The 23,595-nt window shown below is 38.6% G+C and overlaps 1 protein-coding gene across 1 annotated transcript in view; it reads left to right on the top strand.

Moving 5' to 3' along the window:
* Nucleotides 1-305: 305 nt before the first annotated feature.
* PREX2 (phosphatidylinositol-3,4,5-trisphosphate dependent Rac exchange factor 2) overlaps nucleotides 306-23,595 on the top strand; it is a 187,571-nt gene continuing 164,281 nt past the window's right edge. Inside the window, exons 1-2 of the mRNA XM_068932558.1 lie at nucleotides 306-602; nucleotides 699-929. Coding sequence (XP_068788659.1) covers nucleotides 789-929 — 141 coding nt within the window. The 5' untranslated portion in view covers nucleotides 306-602; nucleotides 699-788. The remainder of the gene's footprint in view (nucleotides 603-698; nucleotides 930-23,595) is intronic.

The raw sequence follows: 23,595 nt of genomic DNA, 5'->3' as shown, positions 1-23,595 counted from the left end.
AGGAGCCTATCTGTATCTACTCTAGAATGTACTGTTTGAACCTGCCTAGCACATACCCATACTCAGCTATATGTGTTCAGAAAAATATCAAAACATGTCTTAGTGATGCATGGTTGCACATCAGTGTATTTCTGATACTCATCTTATGGGAGCGTGTGGAAGGAGCAGTTGAAATAGCTCTTTGGCTGATTATTCAAACAAAACAAAAACACTGCTGATTCCCAGGCTAGCCGGCTTGCTGGGACATTTTTATAATTCTTGTGCTCTGTTGCTGGAGATCTCCAATTAGCCTCAAACTAGAGCTCACAGTTTGTGTGTGAAACAGGCAGCTGCTGGCACGCAGTCTTCCCTGAAGTTGTTTCCTTTCCTTTTTCCTGAGATTTAGCGGAGGGGGGAAGGGGTTGGAGTCACATGGATACAAGGCTTTTGATTAATGTCCAAGTCTGTGCTGCTGCGGAGGCTTTCCAACCTCTCAGCAAACAGGGCGAGCTGGGAACCAGTGACCGCTCGTTTCCTCCAGGCTGTGTCCCCTTCCTGACGGGAAAGGAGCTCGCGCTAGGGTGGCTCTTTGCCTCCGGACCTCGGGCAGCTGCTGGAGCTGGGTGAGAAAGGGCTGAGGCTGCTGTGCGGCTTGGGACGGGCCAGAGCCCAGCCCTGCTCTGTAACTTAGTGGGGTCTTTTGTTGTCCTTTTCTGCAGCCAAGTGCCGGGGCTCTCAGCGCTGCCTGCCGCCGGGAGAGGAGCCAGGCAAAGCACTGGCCTGGGAACACCGCTTCTACTCCTTACACCATGACAGAGGAAAGCAAAGGGGATAGCAAGGGGGAAAGCGGGAAGGACTTGGAGAAGCAGCTTCGCCTGCGTGTGTGTGTCCTCAATGAGCTGCTTAAGACCGAGCGGGACTATGTGGGCACGCTGGAGTTCCTGGTATCGGTGAGTGGAGTCGAGGTGCCCCTTGCCCTCCCATGTGCAGCTGCTCCTGGACAGCCGCGGGGAGCTGCGCTTGCCCCTGTGCTGCCCTTCGGGAAAGGGAGCACCCGCTGGAGGGACTGGGGCAGCCCTACGCGAGACCGGCTGCCTCTTGGGAAGGGGTGGGGGTGGGGGAGACGGCCGGACGCGGGGCGCGACTCAGCCAGGAAAGCCGTATTCCACCACGGAGCTGTGCTGGGTGCTTATTTTTGCTTGAAAGGGAGGGAGACTAGCAGGCTTTGAAATGGCTGGGTAGGGGTGCCCTCCCCCCTCCCTCCCCGCACCCCCCTTGCCCTCCTCGGAGAGCCTGCACCGATGATCTCACCTCTCTGGGCATGGAGACTGAGGGGGAAATGTGTTTGGGTTCAGGTCTGTCTCGGATGCTGGGGCTTGCGCTCATTACAGGTTGCTGCAGTTTCATTATTTACAATGGTCTTTGAAACACAGTAGTGCAGGGGGTGAGGGAGAGAGCAGAGCGGGTGCTGGTGTGCAGCAGCTGCTTGGCATTAAAGCCACATGTGGCACTCAGTCCTGCCTTGTGATACAGAGCTCAGCTGGGAAGAAAGCATGTTTTGGTGAGAGCTGTGTCATAGCGGTTTTGGCTTCCCTCTGTGTCCTGCTATCGCTGTTGATAAGTTTGTTTGTGCCAGGTAATAGCTTCATCAGAAAAGCAGGATTTTTTGCTATCTGCTGAAAAAGCTAAAGAAGCATAATAATTTACATACGATGTGTGCAACATTTCTTTCCCATTTGTACACGGTGTCGGTAGCATCACTTTAGGGCCTTGTTGAGATAAGCATGTCCGAATCTGCTTAATTTTGCAGAAGATCTTTCACAATAGCCCCCACATTCTTTTTTCTCCTCCCCTGCCTGGTCAAAGAGGGGAAATCCTTCAAACTGCAAACTTCCTGCTTTGCTGCTTTGAGATCTGTGAACTTTCTGCTTATTATCATGGAAGAGGAAATTCTCGAGTTGGCTGTGACAGGGAGAATAAAAGGACAGACACTGGAGTGAAATAAGATCTACCGAGTAGCTTATTTTCTCCATATGTTTATCCTCAGAACCATGAAAAATGGTAAATGATCCAATGTGTTTTCTGGTTTTTTACATTTTTTAACAAGTACATTTGAGAAAGTGACTGTAAGATTGCGTTTTACCTTCATTTAACAATCAAACTGCATTTACTGTAAAAAATAAAAAATATCTTAAGGTAATGGTCTACAGTATTTGATCGTAAGCCCCAAATTTGACGTATGTCAGTCTTCAGTCACTTCAGTAAATTTAAAGAATTTGTAATGTCTTTAATTTTGAATGCAACAGTTTGAGACATAAGATAAATATTAATGTTCAAGCAGTAAGCACTCAGCTCCTTCTAAAGAGCAGACTCTCCCTCTGCCTATATTTCTAGTTGCATCCCAAAGAATGAATTCATTTCTCAAAATGTGGATCAGAATGATCCAAGTAAATGATACGGGGAAAAGGAGGAGGGCAGGAGTTACTTAACTCGTTCTCTGTCTGTGCACAGGAGGGCTGCACACGGGAGGGTGAAAGGTTTTTCATACTGGTTAATGTTGGTGAACAGGGTTCACGTGATAATTCAGAGGATTTAAATCCTTCAGAAGAAAGTGTACTTCAGTATTGATTTGAGAAAACAACTTCTGAGCTTTTCCTTGGCCTATCTGCTAAGACTGTTGTTGAGAGCAGCTGTGGTGGTTGATTTTGTGAGGGGGACAACCCTAGGCTAGAGCCAATGTCGAGACCCTCGTGTTTATTTCACATATGCCATCAGAACCATCACTGGGCTTTTTCGTATGGTTACTTCTTCATCTGGAGGCTAGATCCTCTCACTTAAGGTTTATGGTTCCCTTTTCTTAAAACTTTTGTGGGTTCTAGGACCAGCTTTTCTGAGGTATAAAAATTTGCATTTTTCTCTGTTCTGTTGATAACTGAAGGCTTACTCCTGTGTGTTCAGCCTTGGGAGGTGTTGCGTAAAAACTACACAAGCACCTAAAAGACGTAGGATGAATCTATATTAGCATTTTAGTTCAGACCAGGAGTGTACTTTTGAAGCAGATTGTGCAGTCATCCCTTCCTTCTTTGTTTCACATTGTGAGGTGGTCTTGGGGCACACAGACTGGATTCCTTGTGGATGGAACTAAAGTGGAAGATTTTCTCTAGGAACTCGTCTGGCTACTAATGAGCGTGCAGTCAATGGGACCAGACTAAAGCTCATTTGAAGTAACTCCCCCCACCCCCACCCCCAACAGGTGTTTCATGGGCATGGGGTCTCTGCACCAGCTGTTTCTCTGTCCAAACCCTGTCTTGTTTTGCAGTACTTCTTGTTAAAGTCAGAGCAGCTGTAGAGACTGAACTTCCAATAAAAGTTGGGAGTTAGGCTTCCAAGTCTCTTGGGCGCTGTCAGTGGTAGAAATATTTATTGTGAACTCACTGTGGTAGAAATCTGGTTTCCTTTATGGCTGAAAAGCTGAAGGCCATTCATCGTTTTTTCTAAATAGTTTGCGTAGAGGACACGCAGTTTCCACTGAAGTTAGTAGGAACAGAGTATTTGCTTAGGTAAATGGGAAATAAGCCCTAATCCCGAGACCACAATTCTTTTTGTCGGATTGCAGAATGTAATGTTCTGTGATGTGTGTAGTTCATATGAAAAGTACATCACCATTTGTGTGGTAATGGTGGACAGGAGAGAGAACTTTTCATCCATTTGGATGGGAAGACACATTTTGTGTGCATACTCTGTTAAGGAGGCAGTTCTGCAGTTAAATTAAGGCTACTTAATTACCAACTACTATAAGCCATATTTTCTTTAATAAATTGTTATGTATAAGAAAGGGACAGCAGGTAAGTGAGATTTGTGTGGAAATGTTAATGCAGATCATACCACACTTAACTCATTTTCCTGTTTGTGATACCTTGTGAAGTGAATTGATAACATGCACTACTGCAATTATTGTAGTCTTAGGCTGTGGCAAAATTATGCTGTTGTCATGGGCAGTATGTAATATAAACAGCTGTGGAGGTGAAGTCCAAGTGGTGACCCAGTGGTGGGAGAAGGAAACTCTTTACTGTTGATGTAATCATGTTGGTGAAATGATACTTTAACTGATACAGCTTGTGGCTGGCTGGAGGATGAAGAGATGGTAAGGAGGAGATAACTTTGCTAGAACGTGTCTGTATGGGAAATGTTTTACTGGTTTCCCTATACTAGAAAAATTTCTATTAGGATTATTTAGGTTCTTAAGTTTATATTAGTATTAAAAAGGGTCTCACTGAGGACAAATTTCTGATTGGCTGTTTAAAGTAGTTTTTGTTTCAGTACTCCTCTGTCATTCTTCCTTCTCCATTTATCATCATTAGTGTAGTTAGAAGCAGCTTAGTCTATGTAATTTGTCAAAAGTTTACAAGGCTATTAAGTGCAAAGCAGAAAAGTTAGTTATGTTCATTACTGAGTTGCACAGATGTGGCCAACTAATGCTCACGTTCACCTCTTCTTTTTGGCTTTATGCTATGTAAATGCAAGTATTCTGTTTTTAATCTATACTCTTCGCAGACCGAATTTGAGAGGGAAGGCCTGACTGTATTCATATTTTTACTTTGGATCTCCAGAATCTTTTGTGTAATAAATTATGGTAGCATAGTATGTTGAGACATCAGTAATACTGAGCAATGGCAGTTCTGAGACATGTAAACCTGTGGATAAATTTAAGTCCGCACACAGTCACTGCAATGTCAGCAGGACCAGACATGCATAGGAGATTATAAAAGAGTGTGAGGGATGAAATAGTCTTCAGTATTCAATATTCTTCAAATATTCCATTATAACATTTGGAGTGTCATTTCAATACCAGAGTTTATTTGTTCTTGTTAGCATTTAGCATTTCCTACAAGAAATAAATCTAGTAACAGAAAAGCTTACCTAAGGCACTACAACATTTTCAGAGAGAACTGTATCTAGAGATGGAGTATGTTATGAGCTACAGTCTGAGATTTCGGTTGTGAACTATTGATACTTCACCAACTAAATGGATTAGCAATTGGATTTTTTCTACTGCTGGGCTATGGGTGTCCATATCTTCCAAGGGAGGAATCTTTGCTTTCTGATGGCAGAAAAGCTGCACTTGCAAGGATCCAGGAGAATCATTTTTCACCAATGTACTCTTTCTGGAGGGGAGAGGAAGCAATAATTGGTGAATATTTACTCTGTGTAACCTAATTAGTGTAAAATGTGTAATTACACATTTTATCATTCAGTAGTGTCGCTGAATAAATATAAACTTGAATGTTCATGGTAAAGATGCTCAGTTTTTTATTTATTTATTTACTTTCATGTATTCATCAATATCATGTACATTATATATTTAAAAATTGAAATATATACCCTTTTCATTTGTTTTATTTAAGGTGCCCTTTGTAAACGTAATGAATAAACCTCTTAAAGATTCAAGTTGGTCAAGTATCTTATGCTGTGAGAATTTTACTTGACTTTTAAAGGAACATTTTACAAAATAAGTTTCTTTTTAATTATCTTAATGTTTTTTCATGTCAGATTTTATTTACTGTGTAAGCAGAGCACTGGTTTGAACCCCCAACTTAGCTGTAATACAGAGAACAGTAAAACTGGGGTAGAAGTTGCTGAGAAAGTAAAAAACATTTAATAGTAAATAATTGCTAAACAGTGGCTGGCTTAATTGTAACTTTATAACTTGGTATGAGGCTTAGTTGTTGTGTTTATGCTTTATGCTGAAATTTGGCCAGTAAAGTCAAATAAAGCCTGAAGAACTTTAGCATGCAGGTACACTGCAGGAAGATATAGTAGACACAAAAGTAGGTAAAAAAGATATATTTAAGGGAAGAAAAAATATTTTGGAATAGAAATTGGCAATGTAATAGATCTGCTATATTTGGTACTTTGGGGATAGCCATGAAAGTGGAGAGTTTATTTTTATATGACAGGGATCTCTTTTTCTGATGTGCTCATGTTCTGACAGATTTGACACTGAGAGGAACAGAAACAGATGTTAGCACTCTGTGTTAGCCTTCCAAAACCCCACAGCCCAAGCTGGGGTGACTGGATAGTTAGATCCTGAAGCAGCTGGAAAAAAAAACAGGTACTTTATTATGCAGAACATACTCTGATTTAGCATATCTCTTCTGTGCAGATATACACATTTATTCCAGTTAACTCACAATTTTTTTTTCCTCACAGTTTAATTCTGTTAGGTCCTACTGTACCATCTTCTCTCTTCTCTTCTACTTGCACTAGAGCGAGCATAGCGTTATCTATAAATGTGTGCCCTGTTCAGGGAAGCAGAATCTTTGCTTTTTAAAGGACATAAAGAGATTCTGTTTGTAATTTTTATTATCTGGTCTTCTGTGTGGCTGTGTGACTTCTGAGGACCTGCATTTCCCTGCCATAAAGAACCTTTCCTTTTTCCTTGGCTTGCTAGGTATTTCTCTGAATGATGAGCAAACTAATGAGTTAGTGATTAATAGTAACGGAGACTTCAGGTAAATTTTAGTTAACTTCAATGTTACTTCCCTTGGCCAGCAATAGAGGATTTGCACGGTGGATTGAAACTCCCCAAACGGTTATGCTAGATGATGCCATTAGGTTGCTGGGCCTTTCACAAAAGAACCACTTTTAAATGATCTTTTCTGGTTATAGTGGGATACAAGAATAACATTTATATCTATATCTATATAATATCTCAAAATCAATTACATTAATAATTAGTGACTTCATAATGGTTTGTATAACTGCATTTATATTTTATAAAAGGGATTTAAATGAATGGAAGGGAAGGGTTTTAGCTGGCTGCATTTTTTGATAAGGTTATGGGATTTCCTTTTTCTTCAGGAAGAGAAAAACAACATTCTATGGCTACTTCATCATAAAAAGTCAAAAGGAAGTGCAAACACAATTACCATAGAAAGTCAATATCTTTTCCATTCACTTCCAGTTTCTGCTGTTTTTTAACTTGCTTCAGCATTAGAAGAAAACTGAATGTGATATTCTATTTGTGTTTGACTTTGGTTGCCTATATCAATAGCAACATCTGCGGTCTCTATCGGAGTAAGGGTAACTGCTTAAAAGCTGTTTATTTCTTTGTAACACCCCATCTCTAACATCTGACTCTTTCTTTATAGAGTTGATTAGCAAGAGAGAGTATTCCTGTCCCCACTAGCTGAGCACAGAGTTCATTCAAGATGTGACACTGGCAAGAAGCAGAGGTTTTACAGCAAGTATCTCATCTTGTCTGGAAGTATAGTGTATTATACTGAAACCTACTCAAGACAGATGTTTCATACTTTTCACAGGATTTCCTCTTATTGCTCTCGAATGCCCTTAGACTATATTTTGCAAAGCTGCTCTTTCAGGAAAAAAGTGGTTTGTTTAGCTGCTCAAAGAATAATCTAAAATAATGAAAGGAGAAATTTTTATTTCAATAGCATTTAAGAAAGTTTTATGTTGAGACTGTTTTAGACCAAGAGTAAGAAGAGAACGATATGCTTAGGGCTGTTGTGCAACAACTTATCTTCTTAATTGATCTGTATTTATAAGTCTGTAGTTATATTTGTAGCGCTCCAGTTACTCCTTTGCTCAGTCTTGGCTCTCCTGCTGCATATATTTCATAAGTTTGTAAGGTGAACTGCTAATTTAGAAGAGACTATTTTTGAGGTGACCATCAATCAATATGTCTAGGCTAAGTTACTACTCTATGCAGCTGAACACTGTTAAATAGTATGCTGTTTGCAGGGATTTCAAATATTTATGGAGACATATTTTTCAAACCTCTTCAGTAGCAATTTTTGTCACCATTTTTAAACACCAAATTGAAATGCTTGAAACGATGCGTTCCAAAGATAGTATTTTTTGGTAAGCTTACTATGAAGACTTGAGAACAATTTTGTCAAAGCAGAGGAATTCAAAGTCAGTAACAGTATTACACTATAGGAGGAACTGAGAAGTTCTTCATGTTGGAAACCAAAAGGAACTTTATTTTGGCCAAAATAAACAAATCCAAACTGGCTGTAGTAGACCTGAGATATTGCTGGGGGCAACTTGCCAGTCTGTAGAAGGATATAAGCATATGTCTATATGTTAAGTATATGTCTGTGTTTGGAAAGGAATTGGATTAACTCTAAATGAAGTATAGAATAGAATAAGATGATAATTTAGATTAATTATTAGAATAATTTAGGCTCTATGTTTTTAAATAAATGTCCTCAGTAATGTTGCACACATACCACACTTGCAGTAATTTTTTTTAACCATTTTTCTGTTTTTGCTTTAAATTTACAGTACATGCATATCTGTTTTTCTGTTTCAGATTGAGCAGAGTTGTCACTGTTTTTGGTGAATAGACTGAGAGCAGTGGTGTGGGGTTCAAGAGAGCTTTCTTGGATGAGCTACTCAGGAGGGGCATTGAGGCATGCAAGGATATAGACTAGAAAAGCTTAGCTGCCTTTGAAAGTAGTGAGGGATGTGAAGGGCAGCAGAACGGGCTTCTATAAATGTATTAGTAGCAAAAGGAAGACTAAGGAAAATGTGAGCCCACTGATCAGTACGGCAGGGGACCTTGTGAACAGAGGGCATGGAAAAATCTGAGGCAGTCAATGCTTTTTTGAAGGAATTTTCAATGGCAAGGTCTCCCCAAGCCTACTAGTACAAGTGAAAAACACATTTACAAAGTACTTAAGGCAACTGGGTATACGCAGGTCTGAGACCAGCTGGGGTGCATCTGAAGGAGTTGGCTGGTGTCATTGTGACACCTCTTTATCATCTCTGAAAGGTCATGGTGATCAGGGGAAGTTCCTGATGATTGTGAAAGGGCAAAGGTGGCACCCAGCTTCAGGAAGGGCAAGAAGGAGGATCCAGGCAACTGCAAGTTGATTAGCCTCACCTCAGTGCCCGAGAAGAGTTATGCAGCAAATCTTCAAAACCATTTTCACACACATGAAGGAAGAAAAGGTGGTTGTGAACACTCCTCATGGATTTACCAAGGGTGAATCATACCTGACCAAGCTGATTGCCTTCTGTAAGGAGATGACTAGTTCAGTGAACGTGTGGAGAGCTGTGGATATTGTTTACCTTGATTTAACCAGATTTAACAGATTGCCCAGAGGCTATGGAATCTCTGTATTTTGGAGGTGTTCAAAGCTCAACTGGGCAAGGCCCTGAGCAACCTGCTCTAGCTGACCCTGCTTTGAGCAAGAGGTTGGGCTAGATGACCTCTGGAGGCTACATGATTCATTAATTTTGCAGTTTATTGATATGATGAGGAAAAAGGCAAATTGGGTCATGAAGTTTCAACTCCTCAGTGGAGCAAATTTTTCAGAGTTGTATCTCTACTTTGTTTCCTCTGTTCTCTGAAACTGCAGTGGAAATGGCTGGACTACACTGTTCAACAAATGAAAATATTCAAAATCCAAGAGGAAACTCAAATACACAGAGAACCTTTTGTGCGGTGATATATTTGCTCAGCAAACAAGCAACCTTGCACTTCTGTAATATTTTCTATTTGAAGATTTCTCAGTGCAGTACTGTCACTAACAAATCAAATCTAAGCAATCCTACCAATGGGAAACTTAGCGACATGTTGATTTCGAGTCTCGCAGGAAGTTTGTGGCAGAGCCAGAAATACAGTCTGTGATGTCTTGATTTCCAGTTCAGTGCTCTGACTGCAAAGCAATCCTTTCTGTTTATATATAAATTAAGCTAAAAGGATGGATGTCTACTTAAAACATCTGAGAAACCGCAAGAATAATTTTTCAAAGCCAGCTTCATTTTATGCAAACTTTATTACCCCTGTAGTTCTCTCATAGATTGTTCAGTGTATCCTGTTCTAGGGACAGAGCTGAGATATTAGCGGTCTGTGCATACTTTGTCAATAAATAATTTTAGATCCCATGAGACTTCCTTCTTTTCCTTCATGCTTTTGCAGCCTGACTTCCAAGTCATCTGGTATACCTTATGGGCTTTCTGTGTTCTTACTGTTTCTTTTGAGGGTGCTTCTATTTCTAGATATTTTAATCAGATGTATGTGTAAAGCCTGTGAACTGTCTATAAATCATAAACAGTGTAAGAATTCTAACTGTTCAAGGCTGAAGTGCAAGGGTAGGAGAAGCAGTTAGAAATAAAGAGTAGTAGCGAGAACAGTTGTAAGAGGTAGTAGGGTGGCTTTCAATACTTCATTTTGTGGTTTAGTGTGATGAAAGAAGCCCCATGATAACTTGATAATATCTTTTGAACAAAGCGGAATAAATCATCCATTCCTTGGTGTTTTAAGGGAAGTTACATCTTTATTTTTACTTGAAAAAAGAAATTCAGCTGTAGTTGGTGATACTTACACCTGAGGTTTACACTCATGATAGGTATTCCTATGTTTGCTTTCTAAATACAACTTTGCTTATTACAACAGCTAAGGAAAATGACCAGTGTCAGTTGACAAGCAAATTTACATTAAATACGGATTTGTATTTTGTTCCTATGAAATCTACTGGTAGTGTCTCAGGCTGTTTAAATGGAATCATTCCCAGAGAGAGGCATGGAAGTGTTCCTAGATAATGAATCAACAATCCCAGCCTCCTCATGCCTTAATCAAACATGGTATGACAGAGGAGCATCAGTGAAGACTGAGAACCCTCTCTTAGACAAGTCTTGGAAAACCAACTTGTTACTATACCAGGTATCCTTTTATTAATATGTTACAAGTGATGTCAACAGGAATCCGATAATATGTTGGAGGGTTGAGTTTCCTGAAGTCCATGTATGATATCTTTTATAATATTTAAATAGGAGGTATTAAGAACTCCATCAGGGATATTTGTCAGTTCGAATAGTGTGGTTTAGGCAGGAGTAATCAGCTGGTAGGTCGAATAGAAAGGAAGAAGAAATAGACCGAAAATGGAGAACACACAGGTCAGGAAGAATTATTTCCTGAGATTTAAGCAGTTGTTGCTGATTGTAGCTGGTTAGGTGTGAACTGGGCCATAGGAAATTCTGTAACGTACTTGGGACTTAAGGCTCTTGATAGAGATATGAAGGATATTTCTATTTGCATTGCAAAAAATCAAGAAAATATAATTGGGTGATGGCTGCTGAGAGCTTAAAGGCTGGCTAAGTCTGGCTAGCTGAGGGACAACGGCTGATGTACACTGTGCAGTCTGAGTGTAACCAATCTGAAGGTGAGACGAGTATATGTATGGCTGCAACCTCTGAGCCCTCGGTTGGAACGGCTGGGGCATAAACTGTAAGTCAGAAAGGCTAAACTACAAGAGGGCTTTCTCACTTAGGCTAGAAGTTTACAACTGCTGTACTTGTAAACCTCCAGTTTATCGAAAAGCCTAGTTCTGTGGCTTAATAACCTAAAATGAGAGGAATCGGAAAGAGCCTGTGAATTGCTGTGATGGATTTAATGGTGGGTCTATCACAGTAATTTTTTATAACAGTAGTTAGTAGCAGATGTTTAGGAAGGGTGTATCCCTCCTAACTTTGGGCAGCAGTGGTTTAGGGGCTCTCTAGGTTTATGGGTATTGGCGGATGGCCAACACCCAATTATGTGGATGGGTGGCCTGGATACAAACTAAGTAACCTCTGAATTTGCCTACTTGAATTCTGTACCGTTTCTGTTATCTGCTCGCACAGTAATTTCTGAATGTGATTCCCACAGAATAATTCCTTTGGTTCATTTTAAACGTCTTACCTGAAAATTTCACCAAGTGCTTAGGTCAGTATATATTTTTTAAAAATCCAAGTCTAATTATTCCTGTTATGAAGCATCCTTTCATCTTTCAAACTCCTTTGAGATGAAATCCTTCGTATCATAGAGCTCCACCCAGGTTTTATTCTCAATTTTTTGAGTTACAGCTTTCAGAAAGTAAAAATTAAAAAACTCACATGCATGTAATAGGTATTTGAGGTACTGAATTATGATTTGTATGAAAAGTTGTTAGAGAATTCTGCTTACTCTTTTTCAAGGTGCAGTTAGCACCTTACTTAGGCCCTGCGCTCCTTTCTGCCTTGGAATATTGGAATTTGAATATTGAAAATATTGGAAATATTTTTAGAGATTGTGGAACATAATTGTTAAGTATGAAGTAGAACTGTTAGCAGTCCTTCTCCCCATTCTGTTTTGCAAATATCAAAAAACATATGAGGAGAAAGTATTGAAAGAGGGCTCAGTGAAGGACAAAAGTAATCAACAACAGTACTAAATATGAAGAATGAGGGGTGTGTGATTACAGGAGAAACCATATACTGTGGAAGTAGGAGGGAGAGAGTACTAGAGAGTACTGGAAATGAAGGAAGAAAATACTGGAAATGAAGCAAGAATTCATTATGTCAACAAAGTTGAAAGGAAGAAGGGAGTGGGTCCTGATTTTTCTAAAAATGAAAAAAAACACACAAAAAACTTTGAAACCCATCAGGTGTGTGATGTGATTTCCTGATTATGTAGTATTTGTGTTAAGGGGACAGGCATAGCTGGCTCTTTGAGCAGTGAGTTATGTGCCATGGCCGATCCCATAAGTAACATGTTGCTGGAAGGCTGAAGTGAGTGTGGCTAATGTTAAAGTAAAAATGCAGTTTCTTAGATACCTTCAAATTCATTCAGCCTGAGGTGTGGAAATACACATGCATCTTTATATTTGGTTCTTGTATATTTTCTCATTTTTTTTACATTAAAATGTGAAGTTTCCATAATTATCAAGACATAATTGAGAATGGTGTCTTTAGAAAGCTATCTTTAGATAATCTCAAGTTTACCCTTATAAGAAGCCTCCAGATTTTCAAGAAGTTGTCTGACTTAACATTTTTAAAGTGAAAAGTTGTAGATTCCTTCATAATGTTGCAAATATTTTTGATAGAGTTGAGATCCTTTTGCAGGTTAAAGTTACAGAGCTCTCTTAAATACTCAGAAGAATTGCATGCTTGCTGTTTTCTCTAAGTAGAAAGATGCATTTTCTAGAAAGATTTTGATTTTTTTTTTGGCTCAGTGATACAATATAACATGTAACTAACATAAGTAATAATATTGGAATTACTGGAATTTACGTAGTTAATTGAACATGGTTACCACATTTAATATATTGCGGTCTATCTGGAAGCATTTTTTATGTGGGCAGGGGTAGGATAGTGAAATCCTGATTGCTTTTATTTTCTTCTACATGAAGGTTATTCCTCATTCATTTATCTTTCTTTGACACTGTGTGAGATCCTGTTTATTAAGAATAATGCCTGGAAGTTGGCAGTTATATTCTGTATGAGTGTGTTAATTTCTTCCCATATGCTGTGAGGTTGTCCTCACAGGAAATAAAGGGACTTTTTCCCATGTTTAGTATACCAAACTATTACAATAGTCAGACTGGACAGAAACAACGGGAAGGAAAGTTTCCTGTTTTGTGGTTATGTGCAGATATTGAAGAGTTCTTCGATCCCAAGGAAGGTAAAGTTTTCTTGAATCAATGCAGAGATTGTTTTTCATTAGTGTGTGAAATTGCTATGATCTCTGTTGAAAAGCAGATCTCAGTGGTTCACTCTCTTAAATGTTTCACAGGCAATTCACCATCCATTGTACTTGTCTTGATTATGTTTCAGTATTTGCATTTAAAGGTAGTAAAATTCAGGAGAGAAAGCTTAAACTTTGATCTTCATTAACACTCAATTATATTGTGCTATGGTTAGGAATGCTTTTGGATAGGTGAAATAAAATTATATTAAGTAATTTTCATGTTTATGTCACAATCAACAATCTTCATGTCTGAGCATGATTCTAACCTCCTCAAAGGGGAGTGGAGGAGGATATGAATATAGCAGATTCAGAAGCTTTTCAGAATAATAAAAAAGGATTTGAACTGCAGAAAGGAATTGCTGCTCTGGTTTTGTGCTTTTGAGCTGCTATGCCAGGAGGAAATTGGAGAAAGCTAGTGTATCAGTGACTCAACAAATACGGCGATGAAAATTTCTTATGCAGCTGAGGGTAAATTACATTGATACTGCTACAGTAGAAGCTGTGGTTTTCTGTAGATAGGCAAAGACCTCTGACTCCTGAAGAAAAACACTGCAGAAGCCTATTAAGTCAAGATTTGGTCTGATGTGTTTATAAGAGATTTCTTGTCTTTTGGTTCCATATATGTATATTTCAAGACACTCCTACGAGCTGGTTTAGTTCATTTTTTTTAACCACCATTAAAAGTTATTCTAACTGGAATACATGAAAACAAAAATTTAACAGCAGCCATAATGATGTTATCAGTAATTCATCATTTCATTTGATAGGCCAAGTGAAGAAACTTTCCTTACTTATCTACTTTTCATCCCTGTTCTTTCAGTCGTTGCAACTTTTTGTTAGTGCTCCTCTTTTACATGAAATAGTTAAACTTTGCTTGCTGTCTCTTCCCAAACCCTCAACTAAAGTGTTCAAAGAATACAGCTTTTCAATCAGTATTTCTCTGACAGAGCAGACCACTCTCAGACCTCCTTTTTCTGTATCTGAGGATAGAAAGGTGTTTATCTTACAGGTTTCAAGATAACAGTGGTAATGGGTATTTGATAACCATGTAGGGGTTGATGTACATCCAGCAGAGCATAGTATGCTACACTTTGTGATGTCTGGTGCTTTTACCATTCCATTAATATTATTTATAATATCAACTACAGGGTACCTATGTGCTGCCTGCCATCCAGGTACTTTCACTCAGGCAGGCGCTTTTAATTAACTCACCAGAGGAGCTTCCATACTGGGTCAGACCAAAGATTTGTCTAGCTGGTTTTCAATGGTGATTATTGCAGAAATATGAAGAAGAGTATAAAAAAAGGGCAGGCATATTTCATGCTTTTTAATGCTCTCCCAGACTGTAAGCACTCTTGGTCCCTCGATAAAGAGGGTGTTTTTAATGGGAAATCAGTGGTATTCATGTGCAAAATTCCAGTGTACTCTTTAGGTATAGCTTGGCTAGAGCTTGGCTATAGTACTTTGTTTATAAACATCGGCATGTGGCTGCAGATCCATGTGATCGCTGGTTTTTCTGTTGCTACTAGGTGGATTGATCTGCCCATGTCATGATTGCTCTTCACTGACACACAAGAAAGTGTTGGGATGTATATGGCATATTGAAGTCAGAACAGTAAAGTTTTTAGCTCTAGTGTAAGAAAACCCAAATGTGTATGGGGACTGTGGAACAAGCCTTTAAGGATCTTCATGATAAAGTCCTTTCCAGTGAAAATGTGCAGCAAGACTCAAGAGAGGTTTCAGAAAAGCACCAGTGAAGTTCAGTCTTTATTCTGTGAAGTAGATGAAGAAAAAAGCTCCTACTCAATCTCTGAAAGTTTCATTTGTTCCATAGCAGTTGTCTTTCGTTAGTTAATTTATTGCTCTTTTTCCTTCCAGATGATCTCAAGTTTTTGATTCTTTACCTGAAGTTTTTTTGCTTATTTTCAGCATTTATTGTTCCTCTTAGTTGATTACAGGTTTGAGAGATCACTGATCTCTTCTTTCTAGTTTTAGGTCATCGAGGTGGTCTTGAGTAAGTTACTTTGTGTTGAAGGAAGATATCTGATAGTTAAATCAAGCAACTTCTGCTTAGTGCTCATATTTGAGATTTCATTTCACTTCCACCCACATAATATTGCATAATGAGGAGATGCTGTCAGCCCTCTGCGAGACGGAATACATTACCAGTGTAACGGAAGTAGTTGGTGGCTTGTAAAATAAGGTTTTACTTACCTGCCAAGTATAACTTGGCTCGTCACTGCAAGAACTGCTAGATGTAAACAGGATTTTGGTAAAATGATATTTTGTATCTAAACTGTTTGTTCTTTGTATACAGTTGTCTTTGTTAATGTACCATGGCAATAAAGGCTGTGATAGCTATTCCATTCCATTTCCTGTTCCTTAGAAGCCACCAAAAAGCTCTGGACTAAAACAGTGTATCAGTCTTTGACCATTTACCTCTAAATGTTTTAACGTTACAGAGTAAGTGTTTCTAGGTAGGCTGGCTAGTAGCAACAGAATTCAGCGTTTGCTATAGTTACCCCAGAGACTTCCAAAAAGAGTTTATCAGTATGTCACAGCACATTCTGGTTATTGACCCTTTATTTTCCAATTTATTCAAATTTTATTTACTTATTTTTCCCTTGTAGGAGACTCTGTTGTTCTTGAAAAAAGTAAAAACATCATTCAGTGGCACTAGGGCAACTATAGCTTACTCTGCACTATAGATGGGGGGCAAATACTGCATATTGAGTATTCCTGTTGCAGTATGAAGTCTTGCATAATGAAAGATTTTGTATTTTTTTTGATTAGTGAAAAATGTAAATTGCAAATTTGCTACATGTAACTGAATCTTAGTGAACTCGGTGAAGTGGGATCAGTTCACCTCTGGAGTTTGGAGGGAAAACGAAACATTAGTGCAGTCTTAGGTTAATATTTCTGACCTCTAAAAAGCCCGCTTTAATACAATAAATGCTGAGATTTTTAGGGGACTACTATCTTGCCTCAGTTTTCACAGGAATATCTGGAGTGACATTGCCAAACTTCAAGTACAAGCTTCTAAGCATGGACTTTCTCAAATTTCTGTTTAGCTGAGATATTTTCATGGAATTTTTAATTTAGACCAAGGCCTTCCCTCGTGTGGAAGACATCCAGATTTTATCTACCTGAGAGAAAATGGAACTTGGTAACAAATTGTTTTTATAAGGAGAAGCAGTAGGCAAGCAGAGTTACAGATGATGGGACAGTGCCACAAATACATCTTTTCATGTAATGGAATCTTGTATTTTGAAGGAGTCTGCATATTTTGGTCAGGAGCAGCTATGGCCTTGTGAGCACCTCTCATGCTGTGACTGGAGGAGAGGTCAAAAGTCCCTGTCATTGTGCTCAGCACATTTCAGTCTTCATGTGCATCTTGTGCTGCTTCCCTGAAGATGAGAATATTTCAGTTTCTTTCCAAAACGTATGTTGATCCTGTTTTCCCCTTACAGTATTGCAGATCTAAGTATAATGATCTCAAATGTGAACATATTTTTGCTTGCAAAGCAGGAGAGTGAATACATATAGTGTAGAAACAGTCAGTTTTTTTTAAGTAATGGAGAAATGTTTGGAAAGCCAAGCCTTTATGGTCAATGCTGTAAGAGTATTTGTCTTGCATGGGAAAGGAGATTTAATCTCAATACCCACAAGTTTTGTTCTCATATTGTAAAATAAAAATTTAATTATTTTTTTCAAGGTACCTATAGTATTTATATTTTTGCAAGCAAATAAAAATTGAAGTATCTTACAGTGGGGTTGTACTACTTTGCCTTCCTGAAAAGCCCGTGCTCTCAGAATGAGACAGCAGTGTGTGAAACCAGTACTTGCTGGATTCTACTTGGTTTTCTCCTTCTTCCCATGATATTTTTGTTACTGGCTGTATTCTCTAGTTAGGGAAAGCGGCTACCGCTGGTGCTATCACATCTAGCGAGGCCTTGGGTGTGAAGGCTTTTCATACTATTTCACCAATAGGCTTCTATTACAATGGACAGTCATATACAAATATACGCCTGCTGTTGCTGGTATAATGTCTTTAATTCTAATTTATACATATACATACTTATACAAAATATTATGTGGATTGTAAAGCCATAATGACTCATGGCCAAAACTGACGTGTGAGTACATTTTATTTGTTACAGAAACAAACCACTAAACCAAATTTTAAACCTTTAATTTTTTTCCTTTATTTTATGAATGTTGTATATTGTAAGTGTATTTTCTGTCCCCTCCCCCCCCTTTTTTTGAAAGCTTGCATTCTAGGATTTATTAATATCTTAGTAATATGTGAAGTCGAGTACCATATTTTATATCAGTGGAAAAAGAGTATTTTGTAGATGCTGCTTGTCTCTCTTTGTTTAAAAGTGAACAGTAAATTTGCTCAGAAAGCACTATAGACCTATGGTTACTGATATTTTGGAGCTTGAGAGCTAAAGATACTTCTTCAAAAGATTTAAGGGCTAAAGTCAATCCTTGCAGAATATTCTCTGATAAATAGTGCAAATAGGTTTGAAAATCATTGTGAAATCTATAACTCTTAGTTGTCTGTAAATGGGAGAGTCCATAGTATGTATAAACCTGTCACTGCTAGTTCATATGCCTCTGACTTTCTGCAAGTGTCTCTTGTGCTTGTCAGTTTTTGCACAGGCTGCATACAGGGTTAGTAGTCCATGTGGGCCTGTTATTTCTAGCTGATAATTAATCTCCTGAAAAGCAGGGATAATTATCATAACATAGGTCATTCCGTAGCCTGATGCTATGCCACTACTAGGACATAGACCTGAGGAACAAGACTGCTGGTTAATTCTCAGATTCTCCTCTTTCATTCCCATTCCCTTTGGATCACTATGTATGAGTGAACTGAACCTTCCTTTAGTCTTGCAAAAAATGGTTTTACTCTGCCTAAGTCTCCCCTCAGCCTAGCATGAAAGCATGTCTTGGTATAACTTAGATAGTCTCACCTTCCTCTGCCCTCATGCAGTAGGTAAGCGGAAGAACAGCAGCATGAGGGGACAGTGAATTTCCCAGGATATTGCTGGTTTACATCGCTGCTGCTTCTGGTGTCAAGTGGAAGCAATTTTAAGTAACAGCACTCTTGTTACTCCCAGCCATTCACAGTGGGATAGGACTTAGGCAGAGCATCTCATCTGAGAGCGAGTGTACTTACACTTGTTAGACTACTGTTTAGGATTTGGCCATCTGGCCTTGAGGATTTTAATAGCACTCATCTAGACCCACAGAGGCTCAGATTTTTTGATTAAAAAAAAAGTCTATGTCCAGTTTTCCCATAAAGGGAAATAATGGCTGCAGTGATCAGTACTTTGAGATTCCGCAAGAATGAAAATAAGAATTTAGATTGCCTCTGATTTTCTGAAAAACAAACTTTTGTGCAATAAGATTCTAGATTTGTATGCTTATATTTTTGAATGTTCTTTTAATTGGAGATGACAGAAAAACTCAAACTTTATCCTAGGTTTTGGAGTGGGGTAGGGAACAGGCTGTTCATTCTAACCTATTATCAGTTTTATTTCCAGTATATTTTGTTTTTAGATAGAGGCAGACACAGCACTGTTAAATTAGTATAATGAAAACAGAATTATGGTTGTGTATATGTGTATATGAATACAGGTCTGTCCTAACTTGAGGCATCTACTATAGGTGCCTATTTTAGAAGTTGTTTACCTAGGTAGTGAATGCAGGGGGAGAAGTATCCTCAGAAATGAATTCAGAGCATCTTGGTTAGGTCTTTCTGGAGTGTTTCTTTCTTTTGCTCACTTACCATATACACTTAAAGTTAAAAGATGTAAATGCCCTTTTTAATGATGACTGATATGATCCATTTTTCTTTTGTGAGGTCATTTTCAGGAGCCAAGATTTCCCTCAGATTTGTCTATAATTTTTCATCCCTATATTTCTCTGTAAAACTGTTCTTACACTATTTAAAAAAAAAAGCCCCTTTATTCTATATATTTCATTTTTACTTTCAATATTTTTTGTCTGTCCCTAGTATGGATAAGATGACTATCTAATCATCCCTCTTTGGTAAGAACACAAAATTGAATTCGTTAGTGATGATGAATAAAACATTTAACAGTTTCCAGAAGAAAAGAGTACTTAATGTATGTTGTTCTAAAAGCTTACATGACCTACTGTATGTACTTCTGGCTTAAGAAAAGCACTAAGAATTTAACGTTATCCTGGAACTCTAGTGTCATGATGGAAGCATTTTGTTTTTGTTTAAATAAATGTTTACTTTGAAAGTCCAAATTTACATTAGCTAAAAAGAATGCTAATGCATATGTATTCCGATTCTGTATCTGCTGGATTACATGTAAGAAGAGATCAATGTTCTCAAAATGCCACTTTTTCTAAGGTCTGCATATGATTTATGGTACATTTATGCTTCAGTTATTTGGAACAGCTAGAATTCAAACCACGCTGTTCCTATCAATGGCGTTACTTTTTGGCTATGGGTAGGTATTCTGATGAGTGTCATCAGTAATAGAATTGCTGCTATACGACCTGCAGGGAGAACAGAGAAATTGACTGGTGAATACTATGGCAACTGCTACCCCTGCCAATAACAAGTTAGAGAAGAGTCTTGGGCATGTGGAATTTTCTCCTCTTAGCTCAAGCATTTCAATAATTACAGGTAACTTTAAATTTGAAGGTGTACCTATGGACTCTGGAAGGTATCTACAGTTTCCTGAATTTGGTTAGGGAAATAACATGAAGGATGGTTTTGCTGTCTCCTGCTGATGTGTCTGAATTGCTGAATCTGTAGCTACTTCTATCTAAGATGAATTGGCCTGGCATAGTGGAAGAAAACATTATGTGAAAGCTGAACAGGATAACTGGTATGAGAGAGTCTAGCCTTGGATAGTGCTGGGGAAAAGAGTAGTAGGCCTGAGTTGCCTTGACTGAGATGCTATGTGGGAAACAGATAAAGGGGAGGCTGCTTAACTTGAAGGTACTGTAGGTAAAACATAGCAACAGGATAAGAGAAGACACAGTGCTTACAGCATTAAAATAGTTTAAATGCAGACTTGTGCCTTTGAGTAACATGTATACTATGTGTTCTGTGTTAGCAAAAGGTAGCTAGATGGTGCTTTATTCTTTTTAAACTAAAAACACTCATTTCACCTCCTGATATAGTATTTAGTTACAATATTTTTGTGTTTTAGTATTTTTTTAATTGAGAAAATATGATGGTGCTGTCTCTTGTGTAGCCTACTATGTTCTAACTTTGTTCTATGTGTATTTAAGCAGTCAGCACAGATCAAGAGCTTATTTTTATTGCCTTATGGTGAAGCCAGTAAAGCACACTATGTTTTCTTGTCATAAACGGGTAAGATGCATGAATAGAGTTCTGTATGTGTTTAAGTTGGGAAACTAGCACTTTCGTATTTTGTAGAAGTAATTAAACTTGAGGGAGAGGAAGGCAAAGTGCAGGATGTGGTGGGGTTATTCTCCCAGTGTCAGAGAATTGCCTTTTTCTGTTCTGTGCAAATCCCATCAGTTTGACCAAGTGAAAAGCTCGGAAGCGCTCAGACGCAGTAGAGGCTAATTAGAAGCCTCCACCGTTGCTGCCCTTCGATTCTGTTTGCACTTCGTGTTCTTGGCACCCAGCGCTCCGTGTACTGGTTTCACTGTTCATCTGCCATCTCCGCATAGCAGCTGAGCGTATGCCATTCCAGAGCCGCTGGCCTGAGTGGATTTTCCCAGCAACTACCTCTCTGACAGCCTGGACCTCTCTGATAACAAGCCTGAAAGCTGGGCTGAAAAAGACTTTGTCCTGTACTTTCAGTGCCTCTTCTACTCACCAGAAAGTGGGATTGAGGAAAAGGACTTATCAAGCTGGATTCATCTGCTACTCAGATGAAGCAATGTAATAATGTAGGAGGAATAAACAGCATAAAGCAGGTGATTTGGGACAGAGTGGTTGGAATGTGGGTGGATAAAGGCAGGGTCAAGAAGGAGTGTAAAGGCAGAAATGAACAGAATTGTGAACGAGGGATGGGTGACAGTGGAAAAGGAAGAGCAAGGGTAGGAGAATAGATAGGAAAACCCACTAAATTGTAGGTAGAAATGTATCCATAGGAACACTTGAGTGCATTCTGCTTAAAAACTTGAACTCAAAGCCTTGGTTCCTAGGTCATCTTGTTTGTGCCTTGGCTACTTGGAAATAGTTATGAAACAGTGAGAAAGCGTGCCTTCTTGCTCTGGTAAACTCTGAAGATTACTTAATCTATTATTACTACCAGTTTGTCTATTGAAATAGAGATTTCTGCTCTGAAAGGCAGAAAGGCTAGTGAAGGCTAATGACTTATGCAGAGCTAAGTGTCAATTTACATAGCAGACTGTATTTTTTTCCAGTTTAAAAAAGATATTAATTACTAGAGGTTAGCATACTTCACTGCTGGTGTCAAGTGAGCAGGGAGGGATAGGGCAAGATCTGTCTTCATTGCAGTGTTGGTGGCTGGTTTCCATTGAGGTGCTGCTAACCTTGTTGCTCCTGCTCTTAGTTATTTTCATTTTCATCTTAGGAACAACTTTTTTTCCTTATAAGGTCTACTTGGTATTGCAGATGAAGACAAAACCTGTGCAACAGTGTTGTGAAATTGGCATCAAATAGGCCAGTCCCTGCCCTCTCCTTTCACTTAGCTGAAATACTAATCCTGACTCTGCCTCTTGGTCATCTCTTTGCAAAATCTGGGCATAGTCGAGCAACAAACAGGTAATATCTATTACACTGAGGTTCTGTCATGCGACATGGTGTGACGCCTCCTGGATGCCCCTCTATTAGTGCGTCACACATGGAATGGGAGAGATTGCAGGAAAAGTCCATTGATCTTACACCATAACTTCTGATATGACATGTTCCTCTAAAGACAGTTTTGAGTCCTGTAGCTCATCTTTTGACAAAGCAACTTCACACCTCATCTATAGTTTTGCTGCCTGATGTGTCTCAAAATATGGGATGAAGAGATCCCACGTGTTGGATGGACAGAGAGGAAATTGGGGAAGCTACCTCTGAAGTCACAGTGGTCCTGTGCTGGGGGAAGGTTTCTCCCGTGTTGTGGAGATCAGTAACATTCCTCATACAGAAGCTAGAAAGTTGCTTAACATGTTAGAATTGATCTGTTGTGGTCTTCAAATCTTACTATTAAGTTAGTGCAGGTTATTTGAGATGTACTAGAGTAAACTTAGGAAACTGGGATCTTTTTTTTTCTTGGTAGTTAAGCGAAGTAGAAGTGTTATTCTTTAATGAAAAAAGGCAACAATAAAAAGAAAGCCCAAGGGGTTAGTAGTATTTACTACTGAAATGAAAATACATCTGCATAGTTACTTTGGGTAGATCTATAAAAAGAACTTTCCTCCTGAAACAGGAACACTTGCATATTATATTAAGTAGTTTCTGAGGACTAATGTGATAAAGTGGAATTTTATGCTAGAAGGTTTATTAAACTCACATTTTAAATGAAAGAAAACCATTATTATAACATTCTGTTTAAAATGGTGATATTTTTCACTTTTATTGTTTTAAATATGTGTAGGTAACGTTTAGAGAAGTGCATTATTGAAGCTGATCTAAGTAAGAGTGTCTGAACATAGTTAAAAGATAGACCTTAGTACAGAGCTGAATACATATATATCTGAAACAGGCATAATGTTCTTTGAAATTGTTAATGGTCTGTTCTCTATGTCTGCCTCTGGTCTTAATTAAAAAAATTTACTTGACAGCAGTGGGAGCTCATTCTTTTTCCAGATTCATCAATATCTTATATTTAAAATTTAGCTTTTTATGAACTTCTTAGATTAAGTAGGACATCTATCACTAATTTTGAAACAAATATAAAATTCCATTAGCCTAAGTAGATTTTGTATTATTCTCTATCTCTTGCAAACTCATTGGCTAATATTACTTTAATCAGAAGCATATGGTAGTTCTTAGGAGTGAATAGAAAAGTAGTGACCTCGCTGTTAGAGTAATTGTATGGTAATAAAGTTTTTTGGTTTGTTTGGTTTTTAACTCTTGGTCCAGTACGTCCCTATACAAAAACAAAGTAAAATCTGTATGC

Source organism: Struthio camelus, chromosome 2 (assembly GCF_040807025.1).
Source record: "Struthio camelus isolate bStrCam1 chromosome 2, bStrCam1.hap1, whole genome shotgun sequence".
Lineage (NCBI taxonomy): Eukaryota > Metazoa > Chordata > Aves > Struthioniformes > Struthionidae > Struthio > Struthio camelus.
This window is presented reverse-complemented; position numbering and strand designations above follow the sequence as displayed.